Raw genomic sequence first — 26,531 nt, 5'->3', positions numbered from 1 at the left:
CATAACAGTAACCGCGTTATTGTAATATATTTTAGTGTCTCTGTGCACTGACTACATCTCTGGAAGGGTTATCATCGTCCCAAGTTTCCACAGGTACGATAGCTACGTTTTCTGATTCGAAACATAAGTTAACCATCATTTCTTGTTTGGGCACACACTATTTAAGATATCCAAACCCAAATGCCTGGTGAATAATATCATCGTTGTACAAGTAGAGTCATTAATTCTCTCCAGATGATTAATTATATGGGCTTATAGTATACGACATTGGTGAAAATTGGTCCTTTTGCAGAATAAAAGCATCCCAAAGCGTTTTATAAAAAATATAGTTTTTATTTCTGTATTTCGAAAAACATAACTCGCTTCATCGACGCGAGTTACGCATCAACTCATGAATGTCTCAAGACACTTATCCTCTTCAATCGCAAAGTTAGGCACAAGGTTAGCTTTTAATGTGGGAAAATACAATTTTACTGTATACATAGACACTAATTTATTTGATTAATTCTTACTTGCTATTGTTTACGTTATGAAATCATTATGTTATGGTAATATTTACCAGAACAGAGGCAACGCATGGTCCACGGATGATCCAGAACAGTTTGCGATTCTCATGCGTATTCCAACAACTGAAAACACAAAAGTAATTATTGTGAAAATATGTTTAGTTGAATCAACAAATGTTTAATAGAATTTATTTGGCAAATGAACAATAAAATAATAACAGAAGTTTTTATGTGTTAAAATAATTTCGAGCAATACTTATGAATGTATAACTATTTTAATAAACTTTAAATCAATTCACACACCTAAAAATTGGCTATTATAAATGGCAGGGAAAATAATAGATAAAAAATAAACAAAACCTATTTATGAATTACGTAATTGAAATTTACATGAACACATGATAATTTCAAAACTATATTTTACTTGTATTAATCATTTAAGAACGTCTCTCGAACGATACACTCCTAGTGTCTGTAAAAATATTAACTGGAATTCAAACATGGAATCTGATTCACTCAAAAAAATACAGTTCATATTATTTGTTAATTTTTATTTGAATCATCTTCACGATGTTAGACACCAGGTTAGGTGTGAGTTTGATGAAAGTGCTTCCGTGGAATCAACTGAATTTGACCCTTGAGCACTCAGGTTATAAACTTGTTATACTAGATAGCCACAGCTACTCAGAACCAATTATATATATATATATATATATATATATATATATATATATATATATATATATATATATGCATATATATAAAAATGAACAAGAAAAAAACAGCGTTTCAAAACTGTTAATGTCGCTTAAAAAAAAAAAAAATAACAACATTGGAATCTTGTAGAACTCAATATATATACATATACACACACACACATATATATATATATATATATATATATATATATATATATATATGTGTGTGTGTGTGTGTGTACAAGTATCAATCCACTAACATATAATGTATGTATATATAAGTATCAATCATAAGTCCGTTTGTATTAGGAACTATTGGAGCCGATGAATTTGATGTTACATAACCTCATTGTAAATCAGGTTTATTAATATCAATTTCTCTTGACTAAATGATATTTTAAATTATTTTAAGATGTATTCAACTATTTATAAAATACCGTGGAGCTTTTATAAAAGGTTAAAGTACTGATAAGGAAAAGTATTATCGATTGGAAATTTCACAAAGATGTAATTTGACAATAAATAAAAATCTACGAAATGTGTATATATATATATAACTTTATTCGATTGGCAAATGTTTTTGGATAATTGTAAAGACGTGAACCACAGCGGAAATTCGGTCGACTAATATAAGATGGAAAACCGGGTGAGGAAAAGGGAGAAAATGGGGGGAGTTACATGTAACGAATGTACAATTCAGTAAAATAAATAAGTCGATTACACACACACACACACACACACACACACACACACACACACACACACACACATATATATATATATATAAACGGGCCGTTTGAAATATAAAAAAATAAAATATTAAATACAAAAAGTAACATCAATTTTATGCTTAAAAAACCCTCATAACCTTTAAATCACTATCCTAGAAGCATACGTGGACTTTTAACATTTATATATATATATATATATATATATATATATATATATATATATATATATATATATATATATATATATGTGTGTGTGTGTGTGTGTGTGTGTGTGTGTGTGTGTGTGTGTGTTTCTTTTATGCATGTTTCAATGAACAACGGTGACAATTCCTGTTTGTTTGTTTTTCCGATCCATCCTTTCAATTTGTCGGGTAAGTGATTTAACGTTCTGCTCGGCTGTGAGCAGGAACTCGTCGTATCTGTAAACGTTTTCGATGCCCATCAGACACATGAATATGTTACAAAATTAAAATGAGTGAATTTATTGGGTAAGTCGATTAAAATCGTTTACAAGCATTGAAGTGCCCTCCATTGTCCTTTATATCAAGTTTGATTTATGGTGTTTTTTTTTACTCGAATGATGAGGTGGGGGGGTCGAGGTTACAATTTGAGAAAGCGAGGACGGCAGTATTTTTTTCTGAATTTATTTTGTGGGATATCATGTGCTACTAGATGTTGGTAAATAGAGATGTTAGGGAAAGAAATGTGTTCATGGAAGCCGACGAGAATTACTACAGGGTTGAACGAAAAACATGGTCGCCCTAAAAAAGTCATGATTTCGTTTCTGTATGATAAAAACGGTTTTCCTTTTTTGTTCCAGATCATCTACTAGTTTAGCAGTTGTGTACAAATCCGAAGAGCAATTAGAACCATTTATCATGTCTGAAAGTGACAATGCTTAACGAGTGAGATGCGCCGCTGTATAACTCATGCTCTATACCGATAACAAAAGGAGTGTTGCGAGCACCCTCAAAATGCTAATCACACAGAAACGGCAACGATTATGGTCTTTGCTTCAAGTGAGGGCCACATCATGCCACCTTACATCTTCGAATTTCGGCTTGAAAGTTAACGCCAAAGTGCATCTGGATGTGTCGAAGTGTGATTATCTCCTGGTGCAATCAGATGGCTGCTGGCAGACCCTGGATATAGCAGCAGGACTCGTTGCCGGCCCAAAAGTTCACAGAGACGCAGGCTTGGATTCAGAAGAAGTTCTACGATTTGTACCTCTCCTCTCTGACCTGAACCTGCTGAACTTCTTCGTTTGGTTATACGTCGAGAACATCACCAACATGACTTCCCACAACACCGAAGCCAGCTTGATCGCCGACATTCGCCGAGCTCTTGCCAGCGCTTGTAGAAAAGGCATGCTCTCAGTTCCGGACCCGTATAACGGCGGTGATTGAGACTGAAAGTGATTAAATTTAATCGATGCCAGTTCTACTTCACAACAAAATTACCGCAACTGTTTTTTTCGATAAAAGTTTAAAAATAAAGCTATAGTGTTGTTGTCTTTGGGGAGACACCATGTGCTTCTAGTTATGCCGATATATGCATTGATTTAGAGATACATTCTGCCATTGTTCATTTGAAAAGATATACGATATTACTAGATTTTAGTGAATTGTTATCGGATGTCGGGTTATTACGTATTAGTAACGTCGTTTAGTCTAATTTAAATTATAATTAGGATGCATTTGGTTACCGCACAATAAGTTATTATTATTGGCCCACGAGAAGCTTTCACACAGTTCATCAAAGATCTCTCCTTGAAAACAGCCTGTGGTGTTCCCTGGAAGCTGAGTGACAAAAATTCTTCCCAGATTTCCAGTACTCTCCACCTCTTTCGATAACATTTGTAAATAAATTTGCATTATCGCAACAACTGCATGCCATTGATTTCTCGGTAGCAGCGGCTATTGGTCTCCACTGGAATTTGAATGGCAATAAGCCTTCCCAAGGTCCCAGTTCTTTTCGCACTTATTCAGCGGAAGTCTGGTCAGTGCTCTCTCCTCGGGCTTTCCTTCCTCCTTGACTCTACTTGGCTATTCGTTCTCACTCTTTTTTGTTTTAAGGGGGGGAGCGCAGTGATGTGGTAATGGGGGATGGGGGTTGGGATTAGAGAACTTATATATATATATATATATATATATATATATATATATGCGGCTTCAATTTTCTTAGTTCCATGTAGCGCTTCATCTGCAGCAGTTTGACCCCCTCTTGTTGCTCATATGTGTTAGTCACCGCATTCAAGGGGGGGGGTTCTTTAATATTTCAGCTGTTTTCATTATTGTTGTTCGTTGTATTTTTTCAGTAATTCTTTTGATTCCAATTTCTTCCATTCTTTTTTCAAAGTTTATCGGGATTGTTCCTAGTGCTCCTATTATTATCGGTATTATTTTGATTTTCTTCATCTTCCATATCCCTTTCAGCTCTCTGACTAGCTCTGGGTATTTGCTCCGTTTCTCCTTTTCTTTGATATTCACCCTGTGGTTAGCTGGAACAGCAAAGTCTACGATTTGACAGGACTTTTCTTTCTTGTTAATGATTAAAACACCCGGTCTTCTTGCTTGAATGGGTTTATCAGTTTGTATGTCCATGCCTATAGGATTTTGTGATTGTTGTTTTCAAGTACTGTTGGCGGCTTATGTTTGTAGCATTTTCTGTGCATTCGAGATGCAGTTATTTGCATAATTCACAGTGTAATGTCCTTCATACTTGGTCCTGTCTGTTCTTGTATTCGTTTTGTGCCAGTTTGCTGTATTCACTAACTATATTGTTTATTGTTTCGTATCTTTGTCCACAGAGTCTGAATTTACTGTTTTCTCGTGGTTTATCGATCTTTACTTTGATGTGGTTGATTTTTATCGAGTTATCGTTTGCTGCAATTATTAGGGATTCAATTTCTCGGCTTATGTGTCCTTTTCGCATCCATACCCAAGTGTTTTCGTCATTGTTATCCTTATGAATCTTCCATGTAGTTATTTTTCTTCCTAGTTTTCTTTCTCATCTTATCCTTTATCTCTCTGTTTTCTGTTTTGTCGATTTTTTTCTGCGTCTCTTGCTTCCATGATTATCTTTTCCATGTTTTGCGTTATTTTTCTAATTCGTGTTTTTTTTCATGCACACAATCTTCTATACAAACTAGTCCGCTCCCGTCTTCCTTTCTTTTCAGGCAGAGTCGATCAACATCGTCTTTTGGGTGAAGTGCATAGTGCATGGTCATGAGTTTCCTGGTCTTCTGATCGAGGTGTCTCAGTTCTTCTTTGGTCCATCCCATGAACGGTTCTGAGTATCTTACTAGTGATACTGCCCATGTATTTATACCTTTTATTAGGCTCCTGCTAATCAATTTTGTTTCTAGATTTTTTTGTTCTCCCGAGGTATTCCTTTTCGGTTTTTCTCTTTCATTTCTGTGATTTTGATGGTGTCTGCTTCCAGAACTCCAAAGTATTTTTAGGTGTATTATTTCCCTAGGGTTCTAATCTCCGTATTATTATTATTATTATTATTATTATTATTATTATTATTATTATTATTATTATTATTATTGTTGTTGTTGTTGTTGTTGTTGTTGTTATGGTTGCACAAAAAAAAAGAAAGCTCATGATTATCCATAAACTTTCAATGCTAATCTGGAATAATTTTTAATTGAAGGTTATGTACATATATTGCCAACTAAAAAGCTTAGCAATATTCTTTGTATTAATTATTACTTTAGCCGTAATTTGTAAAAATGCATATTTACATCAACTTCTGTTCGAAAAACTTTGCTTAGAAATTTTTAAATGCGATTTTTCATTTAAAATGCGTTTGACACAACAGCTCTTCATTTCGTCAGCATTTATTATATAAATTTTAGAGTAAATAGTTTTCACTTATGTTTATATTGATTCCATAAAAAATAGTGACATTCTTAGAACACTTAGAAAATTGGGCGATATATTTTGCTTTTTGAAATGTATTTATTTCGCCCAGCAAAATCTATATTCGTGACATTCTATACGTTTTTTTTTTACTAACGTTCACCCCTTATAAAGTATATCGCTACTTTTGCGACCGTCGGGCCAGGAAAGATTAACAAGATGTTGGTTTACGTGACATTTAAACTTCTGCATATTTACAATCAGGGAAGCAGGTAGCAGGTAGCAGGAAGGGAATTCCAAATATAGCTGTTCGAGGGAAGAAACCATAGAGTAGAAAGCTTTCTGGCATTTAGAAACCTCAAAAGTGAAGGGGTGTGTGATTTTGTTGCTAAGCGGACTTGTTGTTGTACGTCCATTTACACAAGTGCTACGTGTTCATCAGAGCACATTCCATTAAAATACTTGTAAAACAGGCACAGGGAGGTAATATTATGGTAATGAGAACTGGAGCTTGGTTGACAAAGTTGAGCCTATTAGATTGAAAACTTTTTTGGACCCTATTCAAGAGTAATAGACAAGTGTTAGATGCACTAGCCCAGATGCGGCACAATACTCCATGCATTGGCGAATGGTGGTTTTGTAAAGGTACAAGACACTCTCAGGTGTGAGTAGTCTTCTAACACGATACAGTGAACCCAACTTCTTTGAAGCAGCTTTAATGTATTTGTTCCAGTTCATGTTGCTCGTGAATGTTAAGCTGACGAGTTTGAACAATTTATCATAAATATCGGTTGTTAGCGAATGTCTTGTAAATGTTAAAGGAGAGGAACTTAGTCTTACTAGTATTAAATGTTACCATCCATTTCTAGCCCCATTCCACTATGGTCTGGGAGTCATTTTCTACGGATTTTGCCATTGTCTTAGATTTGTGTACATTCGTTCTTCCCTCCTTCTTACATCTATGGATATCTACTGTGTAGGATTGGAATATTGCTGATTGTCAAGTTTGCCGGGGGTATTTTCGTAGAGGTGGTACAAATGCTTGTAGTTCGTCGGAGCATCCACTATTAGAATACTTATAGAACAGGCAGAGGGATGCAACATTTCGTCGATGGCACAGACGCTGAAGCTTAGATGTCAGTTCAGAACCTATCAGGATGACGACTCTCTTTGCAACCCTGTGCAGGAGTGAGAGACTAGTAGCAGATGCACCTAATCTTTTCTAATTCCTATTAATTTCTTTTTGATTCTTATTTTTTGATTGAACATTTTCATCTATCAGTTGCAAGTAAAATCTGCTTTCCTAATTTAAAAAGATGGTGTTAAATAACACTTTTCAGAACTTACATCATATATAAATTTTCGACGAACAAATAAGTTTACGACAAATTTTCTATATACTAAATTTACTATATACTAAATTTGCTATATACTAAATTTGCTATATACTAAATTTACTATATACTAAATTTACTATATAATAAATTTACTATATACTAAATGTACTATATAATCAATTTACTATATACTAAATTAACTATATATTACATTTACTATGTACTAAATTTGCTATATACCAAATTTGCTATATACTAAATTTACTATATACTAAATTTACTATACACAAAATTTACTATATCCTAAATTTACTGTATACTAAATTTGCTATATATTTAATTTACTATATACTAAATTTGGTATATACTAAATTTACTTCATACTAAATTTACTATATACTAAATTTACTATAGACTAAATTTGCTATATACTAAATTTACTATAGACTAAATTTGCTATATACTGAATTTACTATATACTAAATTTACTATATACTAAATTTAGTTTATACTAAATTTAATATATCCTAAATTTGCTACATACTAAATTTACTATATAATAAATTTACTATATACTAAATTTACTATATCCTAAATTTGCTATTTATTAAATTTGATATATACTAACTTTGCTATATACTAAATTTACTATATACTAAATTTACTATGTACTAAATTTACTATATACTAAATTTACTATATCCTAAATTTGCTATTTATTGAATTTGCTATATACTAAATTTACTATATACTAAATTTGCTATATACTAAATTTACTATATACTAAATTTACTATATCCTAAATTTGCTATTTATTAAATTTGCTATATACTAAATTTGCTATAAACTAAATTTTTTATATACAAAATTTACTATATACTAAATGTACTATATACTAAATTAACTATATCCTAAATTTGCTATTTATTAAATTTGGTATATACTAAATTTACTATATACTACACTTAGTATATATTAAATTTACTATATCCCAAATTTGTTATTTATTAAATTTGCTATATACTAAATTTACTAGATATTAAATTTTTTATATACTAAATTTACTATATACTAAATTTACTATATATTAAATTTACTATATCCTAAATTTGCTATTTATTAACGTTGCTATATACTAAATTTACTATGTACTAAATTTTCTATATAATAAATTTACTATATACTAAATTTACAAAATACTTAATTTACTATATCCTAAATTTGCTATTTATTAAATTTGGTATATACTAAATTTACTATATACTAAATTTACTATATACTAAATTTACTATATATTAAATATTTTATATACTAAATTTACTATATACTAAATTTACTATATATAAAATTTACTATATATTAAATTTACTATATCCTAAACTTGCTATTTATTAAATTTGGTATATACTAAATTTACTCTATACTAAATTTACTATATACATAATTTACAATATATTAAATTTACTATATATTAAATTTACTATATACTAAATTTACAATATACTAAATTTACTATATATTAAATTTACTATATCCTACATTTGCTATTTATTAAATTTGGTATATACTAAATTTACTATATACTAAATTTACTATATACTAAATTTACTATATATTAAATTTTTTATATACTAAATTTACTATATACTAAATTTACTATACATTAAATTTAATATATATTAAATTGACTATATCCTAAATTTGCTATTTATTAAATTTGGTATATACTAAATTTACTCTATACTAAATTTACTATATACTAAATTTACTATATATTACATTTTTTATATACTAAATTTACTATATACTTAATTTACTATTAAATATACTATATATTAAATTTACTATATACTAAATTTACTATATCCTAAATAAACTATATATTAAATTTACTATATCCTAAATTTGCTATTTATGAAATTTGATATATACTAAATTTACTATGTACTAAATTTACTATATATTAAATTTACTATATATTAAATTTACTATATACTAAATTTACTATATCCTAAATTTACTATATATTAAATTTACCATATCCTTAATATTGCTATTTATAAAATTTGGTATATACTAAATTTACTCTATACTAAATTTACTATAAACTAAATTTACTATATATTACATTTTTTATATACTAAATTTACTATATACTAAATTTACTATATATTAAATTTACTATATATTAAATTTACTATATACTAAATTTACTATATCCTAAATTTACTATGTATTAAATTTACTATATCCTAAATTTGCTATTTATTAAATTTGCTATATACTAAATTTACTATGTACTAAATTTACTATATACTAAATTTACTATATATTAAATTTACTATATCCTAAATTTGCTATTTATTAAATTTGCTATATACTAAATTTACTATGTACTAAATTTGCTATTTATTAAATTTGATATATACTAACTTTGCTATATACTAAATTTACTATATACAAAATTTACTATATACTATATTTACTATATACTAAATTTAGTATATCCTAAATTTGCTATTTATTCAATTTGCTATATAAGAAATTTACTATATAGTAAATTTACTATATACTAAATTTACTATATCCTAAATTTGCTATTTATTAAATTTGGTATATACTAAATTTACTATATACTAAATTTACTGTATACTAAATTTACTATATATTAAATTTGTATATACTAAATTTTCTATATACTAAATTTATTATATATTAAATTTATTATATATTAAATTTACTATATCCTAAATTTCCTATTTATTTAATTTGGTATATACTTAATTTACTCTATATTAAATTTACTATATACTAAATTTACTATATATTAAATTTTTTATATACTAAATTTACTATATACTAAATTTACTATATATTAAATTTACAATATATTAAATGTACTATATACTAAATTTACTATATCCTAAATTTATTATATATTAAATTTACTATATCCTTAATTTGCTATTTATTAAATTTGCTATATACTAAATTTACTATGTATTTAATTTACTATATATTAAATTTAGTATATATTAAATTTACTATATACTAAATTTACTATATCCTAAATTTACTATATATTAAATTTACCATATCCTTTATTTGCTATTTATAAAATTTGGTATATACTAAATTTACTCTATACTAAATTTACTATATACTAAATTGACTATATATTACATTTTTTATATACTAAATTTACTATATACTAAATTTACTATATATTAAATTTACTATATATTAAAATTACTATATACTAAATTTACTATATCCTAAATTTACTATATATTAAATTTACTATATCCTAAATTTGCTATTTATTAAATTTGCTATATACTAAATTTACTATGTACTAAATTTATTATATACTAAATTTACTATATATTAAATTTACTATATCCTAAATTTGCTATTTATTAAATTTGCTATATACTAAATTTACTATGTACTAAATTTACTATATACTAAATTTACTATATATTAAATTTACTATGTACTAAATTTACTATATACTAAATTTACTATGTACTTACATAGTGTTTTTACTTTTCATACATTATCATCCTTTTATCTCATGTAGGATGCATATTGTGCAAATCTATAGATTTGAATCAGGTTATTCATTCAGCGATTTTTTTTTTACAAATAATAAATGAATGAATTAGATATGAAGTCCTTTAAAATGTTAATAAGTTAGGGATGCGAAGTCCTTACAAATGTTAATAAGTTTGGGAAGCGAAATTCATAAAATGTTAATAAGTTTGGGATGCGAAATCCTTTAAAATGTTAATAAGTTTGGTATGCAAGGTCTTTTAAAATGTTTATAAGTTTGGAATGCGAAGTCCGTTGAAATGTTAATAAGTTTGGGAAGCGAAATTCATAAAATGTTAATAAATTTGGGATGCGAAGTCCTTTAAAATGTTAATAAGTTGTGGATGCGAAGTCTTTTAGAATGTTAATAAGTTTGGAATGCGAAATCCTTACAAATGTTAATAAGTTTGGGAAGCGAAGTCCTTAAAAAATTTAATAAGTTTGGGATGAGAAGTCTTTTAAGCTAGATAAAACCAGCTGATTCCTCTGTCCTTGTTTCAGCCTTGTGTCAAACTTAATTACAAATATTGTTGATTTTTAAAATTGGAACATGTGGGACTATGACACAACATTACATTCGGTTAACGTGAAGTCAGTGTATACCAAAATAACTGATAGTGAACCCAAACAAAATAAAATTCTAGAATTCTAAGAAAATACATAATGACATAGAATGAAAAAGATTACAAAGACTAAAAAAGAAATAAAATACAACTATGAAAAGAAACAACATATAACTAAAAAAAGAAATAAGGTACAACAAAAAAGAAATAACATATAACCAAAAAAAATACATAAAATATTACTATAAAAGACATCAAATATAAGTATAAAAAGAAATAAAATATAACTAAACATAGAAAAAAAATATAACTAAAAAAATCAAATATAACTAAAAAAGAAATAAAATATGAGTAAAAAAAAAAAATATAAGTAAAAAAAGAAATAAAATACAAGTAAAAAAGAAATGAAATATAACCAAAAAAACAATAAAATATAACTAAAAAAACTATAACATAAAAAATATATAACTAAAAAAAGAAATAAAATATAACTAAAAAAGAAATAAAATATAACTAAAAAAGAAAAAAACGTATAACTAAAAAAGAAATTAAATATAACTAAAAAAAGAAATTAAATATAACTAAAAACAGAAATTAAATATAACTAAAAAAAGAAATTAAATATAACTAAAAAAAGAAATGAAGTATACCTAAAACAGAAATAACATATGACTAAAAAAGAAAAAAAATATAACTAAAACAGAAATAAAACTTACTAAAAAAGAATTAAGATATAACTATAAAAACAAATAAAATTTAACTAAAACAAAAATACAATATATTTAAAAAAAGAAAAAAATATAATTAAAACAAGAAATAACATACCACTAAAAATAGATATAAAATATAACTAAAAAAGAATTAAAATATAACTAAAAAAGAAATAACATAAAACCAAAAAAGAAATAAAATATAACTACAAATAGAAATAAAATATAACTAAAACAGAATTAAAATATAACTAAAAAGAAGTCAAAAATATTTAACAAAGAAATAAAATATAACCAAAAAAGACATAAAATATAACTAAAAAAGAAATAAAATATAACTAAAAAAAGAAATACATACAACTAAAAAAGAAATAAAATATAACTAAAAAAGAAATAACGTATAACTAAAAAAGAAATTAAATATAACTAATAAAGAAATAAAATATAACTAAAAAAGAAATGAAATATAACTAAAAAAGAAATAAAATATAACTAAACACAGAAATAAACATAACACACATAGAAATAAAATATGAAAAAAAGAATTAAAATATAACTATAAAAACAAAAAAAATAATTACAACTAAAATACAATAAAATTAAAAATAAGAAATTAAATATAATTAAAAAAGAAATAAAATCTAACTAAAAATAGAAATAAAATATAACTAAAACAAAAATAACGTATAACTTAAAAAGAAATAAAATATAACTAAAACAGAAATAAAACATAACTAAAAAAGAATTAAAATATAACAAAAAAACAAAGAACATTTAACTAAAACAAAAATACAATATACTTAAAAAAAGAAAAAAATATAATTAAAAAAAGAAATAACATACAACTAAAAATAAACATAAATTATAACTAAAAAAGAATTAAAATATAACTAAAAAAGAAATAAAATATAACCAAAAAGAAATAAAATATAACTAAAATAGAAATAAAATATAACTAAAAAAGAAATGAAATATAACTAAAAGAGAAGTAAAATATAACTAAAAAAGAAATAACGTATAACTAAAAAAGAAATAAAATATAACTAAAACAGTAGTAAAATATAACTAAAAAAAGAAATAAATATAACTAAAAAAGAAATAAAATATAACTAAAAAATAAATAACGTATAACTAAAAAAGATATAAAATATAACTAAAAAAAGAAATAAACTATAACAAAAAAGAAATTAAATATAAATAAAAAAGAAATAAAATATAACTAAAAACAGAAATAAATATAACTAAACTAGAAATAAAATATAACAAAAAAGAATTTAAATATAACTATAAAAACAACAAAAAATAACTAAAACGAAACTACAATATGATTAAAAAAAAGAAATAAAATATAATTAAAAAAGAAAAAAATCTAACTAAAAAGAGAAATTAAATATTACTAAAAAAGCATTAAAATATAACTAACAAAAAACATAACTAAAAAATGAAATAAAATATAACTACAAATAGAAATCAAATATAACTAAAAAAGAAATAAAATATAACTAAAAAGAAATAAAATACCACTAAAAAAAGAAAAAATATAACTAAAAAAGAAATAAAATATAACTAAAAAAGAAATACTATATAACTAAAAAAAGACACAAAATATAACTAAAAAAAATAAAATATAACTAAAAAAGAAATAAAATATCACAAAAAAGAAATAAAATATAACTAAAAACAGAAATTAAATATAACTAAAAAAAACATAACTAAAATATAATTAACATACAACTTAAAATAGAAATAGAATATAACTAAAACATAAATACAATATAATAAAAGGAAGTAATAAAATCTCCCTATAACAGAAATAACATATAACTAAAAAAGAAATACAATATAGCTAAAAGAGAAATAAAACATAACTAAAAAAGAATTAAAATATAACTATAAAAACAAATAAAATAAATCTAAAAGAAAAATACAATATAATAAAAAAAGAAATTAAATATAATTAAAAAAGAAATAAATATTACTACACATAGAAATAAAATATAACTAAAAAGAATTAAAATATAACTAAAAAAAATAAAATATAACTTAGAAAGAAAAACAATATAACTACAAATAGAAATAAAATATAACTAAAAAGAAATAAAATATAACTAAAAAAGAAATACAATATAACTAAATGAAGAAAAAGAATATAACAAAAAAAGAAATAAAATATAACTAAAAAAAGAAATAAAATATAACTAAAAAAGAAATAAAATATAACTAAAAAAGAAATAAAATATAACTAAAAAAAGACATATAATATAACTAAAAAAGAAATAAAATATAACTTAAAAAAAATAAAATATAACTAAAAAGACATAAAATATAAGTAAAAAAAGAAATAAAAAATAACTAAGAAAGACATAAAATATAACTAAAAAAGGAATAAAATATAACTAAAAAAGAAATAAAATATGACTAAAAAAGAAATAAAATATAACTAAAAAAGAATTAAATATTACTAAAAAAGAAATAAAATGTAACTACATAACAAATACAATAAACTAAAAAAAACGTATAACAAAAAAAAGAAATAAAATATAACTAAAAAAGAAATAACGTATAACTAAAAAAGAAATAACATATAACTAAAAAAGAAATAAATATCAGTAAAAAAGAAAACAAATATAACTAAAAAAGAAATAAATATAACTAAAAAAAGAAAAAAAATATAACTAAAAAAGAAATAAAATATAAGTACAAAAGAAATAAAATATAACTAAAAAAGAAATAAAATATAACTAAAAAAGAAATAAAATATAACTAAAAAAAATAAAAATATAACTAAAAAAGAAATAAAAAATAACTAAAACAGAAATAAAATATAACTACAAAAGAATTAAAACTAACTAAAAAAGAAATAAAATATAACTACAAAAGAAATAAAATATAACTAAAACAGAAAAAAAATATAACTAAAAAGGACATAAAATATAACTAAAAAATCAGAAATAAAAATATAACTTTAAAATAAGAAATAAAATAAAACTAAAAAAGAAAAAAAATATTAGTAAAAAAGAAACAAAATCTAACTGAAAAAGAAATAAAATATAACTAAAACATCAGAAATAAAAATATAACTTCAAAATAAGAAATAAAATATAACTACAAAAGAATTAAAATATAACTAAAAAAGAAATCAAATATAACTAAAAAAGAAATAAAATATAACTAAAACAGAAATCAAATATAACTAAAAAAGAAAAAAAAAAGAAATTAAATATAACTAAAACATATAACTAAAAAAGAAATAAAATATAACTAAAAGATATAACTTAAAAAGAAATAAAATATAACAAAAATAGAAAAATATATAACTAAAAAAGAAATAAAATATAACTACAAAAGAAATAAAATATAACTAAAAAAGAAACAAAATATAACTAAAAAAGGAAAAAAATATAACTAAAAAAGAAATAACATATCACAAAAAAGAAATAAAATATACCTAAAAAGGAAATAAAATATAACTAAAAGATATATCTAAAAAAGAAATAAAATATAACAAAAAAAAGAAATAAAATATAACTAAAAAAGAAATAAAATATATCTAAAAAAGAAATAAAATATAACAACAAAATATAACTGAAAGAAATAAAATATAACTAAAAAAGAAATATAATATAACTTAAAAAGAAATATAATATAACTAAACAAGAAATAAAATAAAACTACAAAAGAATAAATATAACTAAAATATATAACTAAAAAAGAAATAAGATATAACTAAACAAAGAAATAAAAACTAACTAAAAGATATAACTAAAAAAGAAATAAAATATAACTAAAAAAGAAATAAAATATAACTTAAAAAGAAATAAAATATAACTAAAAAAGAAATAAAATATAACGAACAATGAAATAAAATATAACTTAAAAAGAAATAAAATATAACTAAAAAAGATATAAAATATAACAAAAAAAGAAATAAAATATAACTAAAAAAGAAACAAAATATAACTAAAAAAGAAATAAAATATAACTAAAAAAGAAATAAAATATAACTAAAAAAGAAATAAAATATAACTAAAAGAAATAACTAAAAAATAAATAAAATATAACCAAAAAAGAAATAAAAGATTACTAAAAAAGAAATAAAATATCACTTAAAGATACAACTAAAAAGAAATAAAATCTTACTAAAAAAGAAATAAAATATAACTAAAAAGAAATAAAATATAACTAATATATATAACTAAAAAAAAATAAAATATAACTAAAAAAGAAATAAAATATAACTAAAAAAGAAATAAAATATAACTAAAAAAGAAATAAAATATAACTAACAATGAAATACAATATAAGTAGAAAAGAATAAAAATATAAGTAAAACAGAAATAAATATAACTAAAACAGAAATAAAATATAAATAAAAAAGATCATAATATAACAAAAAAAGAAATAAATATAACTAAAAAAGAAATAAAATATAACTAAAAAAGAAATAAAATATAACTAAAAAAGAAAAAAATATAACTAAAACAGAAATAACATACAACTACAAAAGATATAAAATATAACAAAAAAAGGAATAAAATATAACTAAAAAATATATCTTAAAAAGAAATAAATATAACTAAAACAGAAATAAAATAAAACTATACGATATATCTAAAAAAAGAAATAAAATATAACTGAAAAAGAAATAAAATATCACTAAAAAAGAAAAAAAATATAACTACAAAAGAATCCAAATATACCAAAAAATATAACTAAAAAAGAAATACCATATAACTAACAAATCTAACTACAAAAGAAAAAAATATAACTAAAAAGAAATAAAATATAAGTAAAAAAGAAATTAATATAACTAAAAAATATAACTAAAAAAGAAATATAATGTAACACAACATATAACTAAAAAAGAAATAAAATATAACTAAAAGAAATATAACAAAAAAAGAAATAAGATATAACAAAAGACAAAAAATATAACTAAAAAAGAAATAAAATATAACAAAAAAAGAAATAAAATATAACTAAAAAAATACAACAAAAATAAGAAATACAATAAAACAAAAGAAATAAAATATAACTAAAAAAGAAATAAAATAAAACTATAAAATATATATAAAAAAGAAATAAAATATAACTACAAAAGAAATAAAATATAACTAAAAAAGAAATATAATATAGCTATAAAAGAATCCCAATATAACAAAAAAATATAACTAAAAAAGAAATAAAACATAACAAAACAATATAACTAAAAAAGAAAAAAAGATAACTAAAAAGAAATAAAATATAACTAAAAATATAACTAAAAAAGAAATAAAATATAACTAAAAAAATATAACTAAAAAAAAAATAAAATATAAGAAAAATAAGAAATAAAATATAACTAAAAAAGAAATAAAATATAACTAAAAAAGAACTAAAATATAACATAAAAAAGAAATAAAATGTAACTAAAAAAGAAATAAAATATAACTAAAACAGGAAAAAAAATATAACTAAAAAAGACATAAAATATAAAAAAAAAGAAATAAAATATAACTAAAACATATAACTAAAAAAGAAATAAAATATAACTAAAAGATATAACTCAAACAGAAATAAAATATGACAAAAATAGAAAAATATATAACTAAAAAAGAAATAAAATATAACTAAAAAAGAAATAAAATATAACTAAAAAAGAAATAAAATATAACTACAAAAGAAAAAAATATAACCAAAACAGAAAAAACATATCACAAATAAGAAATAAAATATACCTAAAAAGGAAATAAAATATAACTAAAAGATACATCTACAAAAGAAATAAAATATAACTAAAAAGAAATAAAATACAACTACAAAAGAAATAAAATATAACTAAAAAAGAACTAAAATATAACATAAAAATATAATTAAAAGAAATAAAATATAACTACAAAAGATATATAATATAACTTAAAAAGAAATAAAATATAACTAAAAAAGAAATAAAATATAACTCAAAAGAATTAAAATATAACTAAAAGTTATAACTAAAAAAGAAATAAAATATGACTAAAAAAAGAAATAAAATATAACTAAAAGATATAACTAAAAAGAAATAAAATATAACTATAAAAGAAATAAAATATAACTAAAAAAGAAATAAAATATAACTAAAAAAGAAATAAAATATAACTAAAAAAGAAATAAAATATAACTAAACAAGAAATAAAATATAACTAAAAGAGACATAAAATATAACTAAAAAAGAAATAAAATATAACTACAAATGCAATAAAATTAAACTAAAAAAGACATAAAATATAACTAAAAGATATAACTAAAAAATAAATAAAATATAACTAAACAAGAAATAAAATATAACTAAAAAAGAATTAAAATATGACTAAAAAAGAAAAAAAATATAACTAAAACAGAAATAACATATAACTAAAAAAGAAATAAAATATAACTAAAAAAGAAATAAAATATAACTAAAAGATATATCTTAAAAAGAATAAATATAACTAAAAAAGAAATAAAATATTACTAAAAAAGAAATAAAATATAACTAAAAAAGAAATAAAATATAACTAAAAAAGAAATAAAATATAACAACAAAATATAACTAAAAGAAATAAAATATAACTAAAAAAGAAATATAATATAACTAAAAAAGAAATAAAATATAACTAAAAAAGAAATAAAATATAACTACAAAAGAATTATAATATAACTAAAATATATAACTAAAAAAGAAATAAAACATAACTAAAAAAAGAAATAAAGTATAACTATAAGATATAACTAAAAAAGAAATAAAATATAACTAAAAAAGAAATAAAATATAACTAAAAAAGAAATAAAATGTAACTAAAAAAGAAATAAAATATAACTAAAAAAGAAATAAAATATAACTAATAATGAAATAAAATATAACTAAAAATAAATAAAACATAACTAAAAAAGAAATAAAATATGACTAAAAAAGAAATAAAATATAACTAAAAAAGAAATAAAATATAACTAAAAAAGAAATAAAATATAACTAAAAAAGAAATAAAATATAACTAAAAAAGTAATAAAATATAACTAAAAAAGAAATAACATCTAACTAAAAAAGAAATAAAATATAAGTAAAAATGAATAAAAATATAAGTAAAAAAGAAATAAATATAACTAAAAAAGAAATAAAATATTAATAAAAAAGATAATAATATAACTAAAAATGAAATAAATATAACTAAAACAGAAATAACATAGAACTAAAAATGAAATAAAATATAACAAAATAAGAAATAAAATATAACTAAAAGATATATCTTAAAAAGAAATAAAATATAACTAAAAAAGAAATAAAATAATACTATAAGATATATCTAAAAAAGAAATAAAATATAATTGAAAAAGAAATAAAATATAACTAAAAAAGAAATAAAATATAACTAAAATAGAAATAAAATATAACTAAATAATATAACTAAAAAAGAAAAAATATAACTAAAAAGCAATAAAATATAAGTAAAAAAGAAATAAATATAACTAAAAAATATAACTAAAAAAGAAATAAAATATAACTAAAAATATAACTAAAAAAGAAATAAAATATAACAAAAGAAATAAAATATAACTAAAAAAATACAACAAAAATAAGAAATAAAATATAACACAAGAAATAAAATATAACTAAAAAAAGAAATAAAATATAACTAAAGAAGAATTAAAATATAACTAAAAGATATAACTAAAAAAGAAATAAAATATAACTAAAAAAGAAATGAAATATAACTAAAATATGAATAAAATATTACTAAAAAAGAGATAAAATACAACTATAAAAGAAATAAAATATAACAAAAAAAGAAATAAAATATAACTAACACAGACATAACATATAACTAAAAAAGAAATAAAATATAACTAAAAAGGAAATAAAATATAACACAAATAAGAAATAAAATATAACTAAAAAAGATATAAAATATAACTTAAAAAGAAATAAAATATAACACAAAAAGAAATAAAATGTAACTAAAAAAGAAATAAAATATAACTAAAACAGAAATAAAATACAATTAAAAAAGAAATAAAATATAACTTAAAAAGAAATAAAATGTAACTAAAACATATAACTAAAAAAGAAATAAAATATAACTAAAAGATATAACTTAAAAAGAAATACAATATACCAAAAATAGAAAAATATATAACTAAAAAAGAAATAACATATAACTAAAAAAGAAATAAAATATAACTAAAAAAGAAATAAAATATAACTAAAAAAGAAAAAGATATAACATAAACAGAAATAACATATAACAAAAAAGAAATTAAAAATTTACCTAAAAAGGAAATAAAATATAACTAAAAGATATATCTACAAATAAAATAAAATATAACTAAAAAAGAAATAAAATATGACTAAAAAAGATATAAAATGTAACTAAAAAAGAAATAAAATAAAACAAAAAATATAACTAAAAGAAATAAAATATAACTAAAAAAGAAATATAATATAACTTGAAATGAAATAAAATATAACTAAAAAAGAAATAAAATATAACTACAAAAGAATAAAAATATAACTAAAAGATATAACTAAAAAAGAAATAAAATATAACTAAAAAAAGAAATAAAATATAACTAGAAGATATAACTAAAAAAGAAATAAAATATAACAAAAAAAGAAATAAAATATAACTAAAAAAGAAATAAAATATAACTTAAAAAGAAATAAAATATACCAAAAAAAGAAATAAAATATAACTACAAAAGAAATAAAATATAACTAAAAAAGAAATAAAATATAACTAAAAACAGAATAAAATATAACTAACAGATATAACTAAAAAATAAATAAAATATAACTAAAAAATAAATAAAATATAACTAAAAAAGACATAAAATATAACTAAAAAAGAAAAAAAATATTACTAAAACAGAAATAACATATAACTAAAAAAGAAATAAATATAACTAAAAAAGAAATAAAATATAACTAAAAGATATATCTTACAAAGAAATTAAATATAACTAAAAAAGAAATAAAATATAACTAAAACAGAAAAAACATATAACTAAAAAAGAAATAAAATATAACAAAAAATATAACTAAAAAAGAAATAAAATATAACAAAAATTTAACTAAAAAAGCAATTAAGTATAACTAAAAAAGAAATAAAATATAACTTAAAAAGAAAGAAAATATAACTAAAAAATATATCTAAAAACGAAATAAAATATTACTAAAAATAAAACTAAAAAAGTAATTAAAATATAACTAAAAAAGAAAAAATATAACTAAAAAAAAATAAAATATAACTTAAAGATATAACTAAAAAAGCAATATAATATAACAAAAATAAGAAATAAAATAGACCAAAGGAAATCAAATATAACTAAAAAAGAAATAAAATACAACAAAAATAAGAAATAAAATAGAACAAAAGAAATAAAATATAACTAAAAAAGAAATAAAATATAACTACAAAAGAATTAAATATAACTAAAAGATAAAACAAAAAAAGAAATAAAATATAACTAAAAACGAAATAAAATATAACTAAAAAAATAAAATATAACTAAAAAAGAAATAAAATATAACAAAAATAAGAAATAAAACTAAAAAATATAACTAAACAAGAAATAAAATATAAGCAAAAAAAAAAATAAAATATAACTAAAAAAGAAATAAAATATAACTAAAAAAGAAATAAAATATAACTAAAAAAGAAATAAAATATAACTAAAAAAGAAATAAAATATAACTAAAAAAGAAATCAAATATAACTAAAAAGAAATAAAATATAACTAAAAAAGAAATAAAATATAACTTAAAAAGAAAGAAAATATAACTAAAAAATATATCTAAAAACGAAATAAAATATTACTAAAAATAAAACTAAAAAAGTAATTAAAATATAACTAAACAAGAAATAAAATATAACTAAAAAAGAAATAAAATATAACTAAAAAAGAAATAAAATATAACTAAAATATAAATAAAATATAACTAAAAAAGAAATAAAATATAACTAAAAAAGAAATAAAGTATACCTAAAAAAATAAAATATAACTAAAAAATAAATAAAATATAACTAAAAAAGAAATAAAATATAATTAAAAAAGAAATAAAATATAACAAAAAGATATAACTAAAAAAGAAATAAAATATAACTAAAAAAAATTAAATATAACTAAAAAAGAAATAAAATGTAACTAAAAAAGAAATAAAATATAATAAAAAAAGAAATAAAATATAACTAAAAGATATAACTAAAAAAGAAATAAAATATAACTAAAAATGAAAAAAATATAACTAAAAAAGAAATAAAATATAACTTAAAAAGAAATAATATATATAAAAAAAGAAATAAAATATAACTAAAAAAGAAATAAAATATAACTAAAAAAGAAATAAAATATAACTAAAAAAGAAATAAAATATAACTAAAAAAAGAATAAAATATAACCAAAAGATATAACTAAAAAATAAATAAAATATAACTAAACAAGAAATAAAATATAACTAAAAAAGAAATAAAATATGACTAAAAAAGAAAAAAAATATAACTAAAACAGAAATAACATATAACTTAAAAAGAAATAAAATATAACTAAAAAAGAAATAAAATATAACTAAAAGATATATCTTAAAAAGAATAAAATATACCTAAAAAAGAAATAAAATATAACTAAAACAGAAATAACATATAACTAAAAAAGAAATAAAATATAACTAAAAAATATAACTAAAAACGAAATAAAATATAACTAAAAATAAAACTAAACAAGAAATAAAATATAACTAAAAAAGAAAAAATATAACTAAAAAAAATAAAATATAACTTAAAGATATAACTAAAAAAGTAATAAAATATAACAAAAATAAGAAATAAAATAGACCAAAGGAAATAAAATATAACTAAAAAAGAAATAAAATAAAACTAAAACAGAAACAAAATATAGCTAAAAAAGAATTAAAATATAACTAAAAGATATTACTAAAAAAGAAAAAAAATAACTAACAAAAGAAATCAAATATAACTAAAAAAAAAATAAAATACAACAAAAATAAGAAATAAAATAGAACAAAAGAAATAAAATAGAACTAAAAAAGAAATAAAATATAACTAAAAAAGAAATAAAATATTACTAAAAAGAAATTAAATATAACTAAAAAAGAAATAAAATATAACTTAAAGATATAATTAAAAAAGAAATAAAATATAACTAAAATATAAATAAAATATAACTAAAAAAGATATAAAATATAACTAAAAAAGAAATAAAATATACCTAAAAAAATAAAATATAACTAAAAAAGAAATAAGATATAACTAAAAAAGAAATAAATATAATCAAAAAAGAAAAAAAATATAACTAAAAGATATAACTAAAAAAGAAATAAAATATAACTAAAAAAGAAATAAAATATAACTAAAAAAGAAATAAAATATAACTAAAAGATATAACTAAAAAAGAAATAAAATATAACTAAAAAAGAAATAAATTATGACTAAAAAAGAAATAAAATATAACTAAAAAAAAATAAAATATAACAAATAAAGAAATAAAATATAACTAAAAAAGAAATAAAATATAATTTAAAAAGAAATAAAATATAACTAAAAGATATAACTGAAAAGAAATAAAATATAACTAAAAAAGAAATAAAATATAATTAAAAAAGAAATAAAATAGAACTAAAAGATATTACTAAAAAGAAATAAAATATAACTAAAAAAGAAATAAAATATAACTAACAAGTAAATTAAATATAAACAAAAATAAGAAATAAAATATAAGTATAAAAAGAAATAAAATATAACTAAAAAAGAAATAAAATATAACATAAATAAGAAATAAAATACAACAAAAATAAGAAATAAAATAGAACAAAAGAAATAAAATATAACTACAAAAGAAAGAAAATATAACTAAAAAAGAAATAAAATATAACTAAAAAGAAATACAATATAACTAAAAAAGAAATAGAATATAACTAAAAAGAAATAAAATATAACTAAAAGATATAACTAAAAAAGAAATAAAATATAAATAAAATATAAATAAAATATAACTAAAAAAGAAATAAAATATAACTAAAAAAGAAATAAAATATAACTAAAAAAATTAAATATAACTAAAAAAGAAATAGAATATAACTAAAAAGAAATAAAATATAACTAAAAGATATAACTAAAAAAGAAATAAAATATAACTAAAAAAGAAATAAAATATAACTAAAAAAGAAATAAAATATAACTACAAAAGAAATAAAATATAGCTAAAAGATATAACTAAAAAAGAAATAAAATATAACTAAAAAAGAAATAAAATATAACTAAAAAAGAAATAAAATATAACTAAAAAAGAAATAAAATATAAGTAAAAAAGAAATAAAATATAACAACAAAATATAACTAAAAGAAATAAAATATAACTAAAAAAGAAATATAATATAACTTAAAAAGAAATATAATATAACTAAAAAAGAAATAAAATATAACTACAAAAGAATAAATATAACTAAAATATATAACTAAAAAAGAAATAAAATATCACTAAAAAAGAAATAAAATATAACTAAAAAAGAAATAAAATATTACTAAAAAGAAATAAAATATAACTAAAAAAGAAATAAAATATAACTTAAAGATATAATTAAAAAGAAATAAAATATAACTAAAATATAAATAAAATATTACTAAAAAAGATATAAAATATAACTAAAAAAGAAATAAAATATACCTAAAAAAATAAAATTTAACTAAAAAAGAAATAAAATATAACTAAAACAGAAATAAATACAATAAAAAAAGAAATAAAATATAACTAAAAGATATAACTAAAAAAGAAATAAAATATAACTAAAAAAGAAATAAATTATGACTAAAAAAGAAATAAAATATAACTAAAAACAATAAAACATAACAAAAAAAGAAATAAAATATAACTAAAAAAGAAATAAAATATAATTAAAAAAGAAATAAAATATAACTAAAAGATATAACTGAAAAGAAATAAAATATAACTAAAAAAGAAATAAAATATAATTAAAAAAGAAATAAAATAGAACTAAAAGATATTACTAAAAAAGAAATAAAATATAACTAAAAAAGAAATAAAATATAACTAACAAGTAAATTAAATATAAACAAAAATAAGAAATAAAATATAAGTATTAAAAGAAATAAAATATAACTAAAAAAGAAATAAAATATAACATAAATAAGAAATAAAATACAACAAAAATAAGAAATAAAATAGAACAAAAGAAATAAAATATAACTACAAAAGAAAGAAAATATAACTAAAAAAGAAATAAAATATAACTAAAAAGAAATACAATATAACTAAAAAAGAAATAGAATATAACTAAAAAGAAATAAAATATAACTAAAAGATATAACTAAAAAAGAAATAAAATATAAATAAAATATAAATAAAATATAACTAAAAAAGAAATAAAATATAACTAAAAAAGAAATAAAATATAACTAAAAAAATAAAATATAACTAAAAAAGAAATAGAATATAACTAAAAAGAAATAAAATATAACTAAAAGATATAACTAAAAAAGAAATAAAATATAACTAAAAAAGAAATAAAATATAACTAAAAAAGAAATAAAATATAACTAAAAAAGAAATAAAATATAACTAAAAAGAAATACAATATAACTATAAAAGAAATAGAATATAACTAAAAAGAAATAAACTAAAAGATATAACTAAAAAAGAAATAAAATATAAATAAAATATAAATAAAATTTAACTAAAAAAGAAATAAAATATAACTAAAAAAGAAATAAAATATAACTAAAAAAATAAAATATAACTAAAAAAGAAATAAAATATAACTAAAAAAGAAATAAAATATAATTAAAAAGGAAATAAAATATAACTAAAAGATATAACTAAAAAAGAAATAAAATATAACTAAAAAAGAAATAAAATATAACTAAAAAAGAAATAAAATATAACTAAAAAAGAAATAAAATATAACTAAAAAAGAAATAAAATATAGCTAAAAGATATAACTAAAAAAGAAATAAAATATAACTAAAAAAGAAATAAAATATAACTAAAAAAGAAATAAAATAACTAAAAAAGAAATAAAATATAACTAAAAAAAAATAAAATATAACTAAAAAAGAAATAAAATATAACTAAAAAAGAAATAAAATATAATTAAAAAAGAAATAAAATATAACTAAAAGATATAACTAAAAAAGAAATAAAATATAACTAAAAAAGAAATAAAATATAACTAAAAAAGAAATAAAATATAACTAAAAGATATAACTAAAAAAGAAATAAAATATAACTAAAAAAGAAACAAAATATAACTAACAAGTAAATTAAATATAACAAAAATAAGAAATAAAATATAAGTATAAAAAGAATTAAAATATAACTAAAAAAGAAATAAAATATAACAAAAATAAGAAATAAAATATAACTAAAAAAGAAATAAAATATAACTAAAACAGATATAAAATATAACTAAAAAAGAAATAAAATATAACTAAAAAAGAAATAAAGTATAACTAAAAAGAAATACAATATAACTAAAAAAGAAATAGAATATAACTA

At 18.6% G+C, this 26,531-nt stretch overlaps 1 protein-coding gene across 1 annotated transcript in view; it reads right to left on the bottom strand.

The window, feature by feature from the left end:
• The window catches only part of LOC145247348 (vasoactive intestinal polypeptide receptor-like), a 489,053-nt gene that overhangs the window by 75,492 nt on the left and 387,030 nt on the right, over nt 1-26,531 (bottom strand). Inside the window, exon 9 of the mRNA XM_080109023.1 lies at nt 560-629. Within this exon, the coding sequence (XP_079965149.1) occupies nt 560-629 (70 nt within the window). The remainder of the gene's footprint in view (nt 1-559; nt 630-26,531) is intronic.

Source organism: Euprymna scolopes, chromosome 25 (genome assembly GCF_053919585.1).
Source record: "Euprymna scolopes isolate OS-2025 chromosome 25, ASM5391958v1, whole genome shotgun sequence".
Lineage (NCBI taxonomy): Eukaryota > Metazoa > Mollusca > Cephalopoda > Sepiida > Sepiolidae > Euprymna > Euprymna scolopes.
The sequence above is the reverse complement of the archived record's forward strand: the minus strand, read 5'-3'. Positions and strand labels throughout refer to the sequence as shown.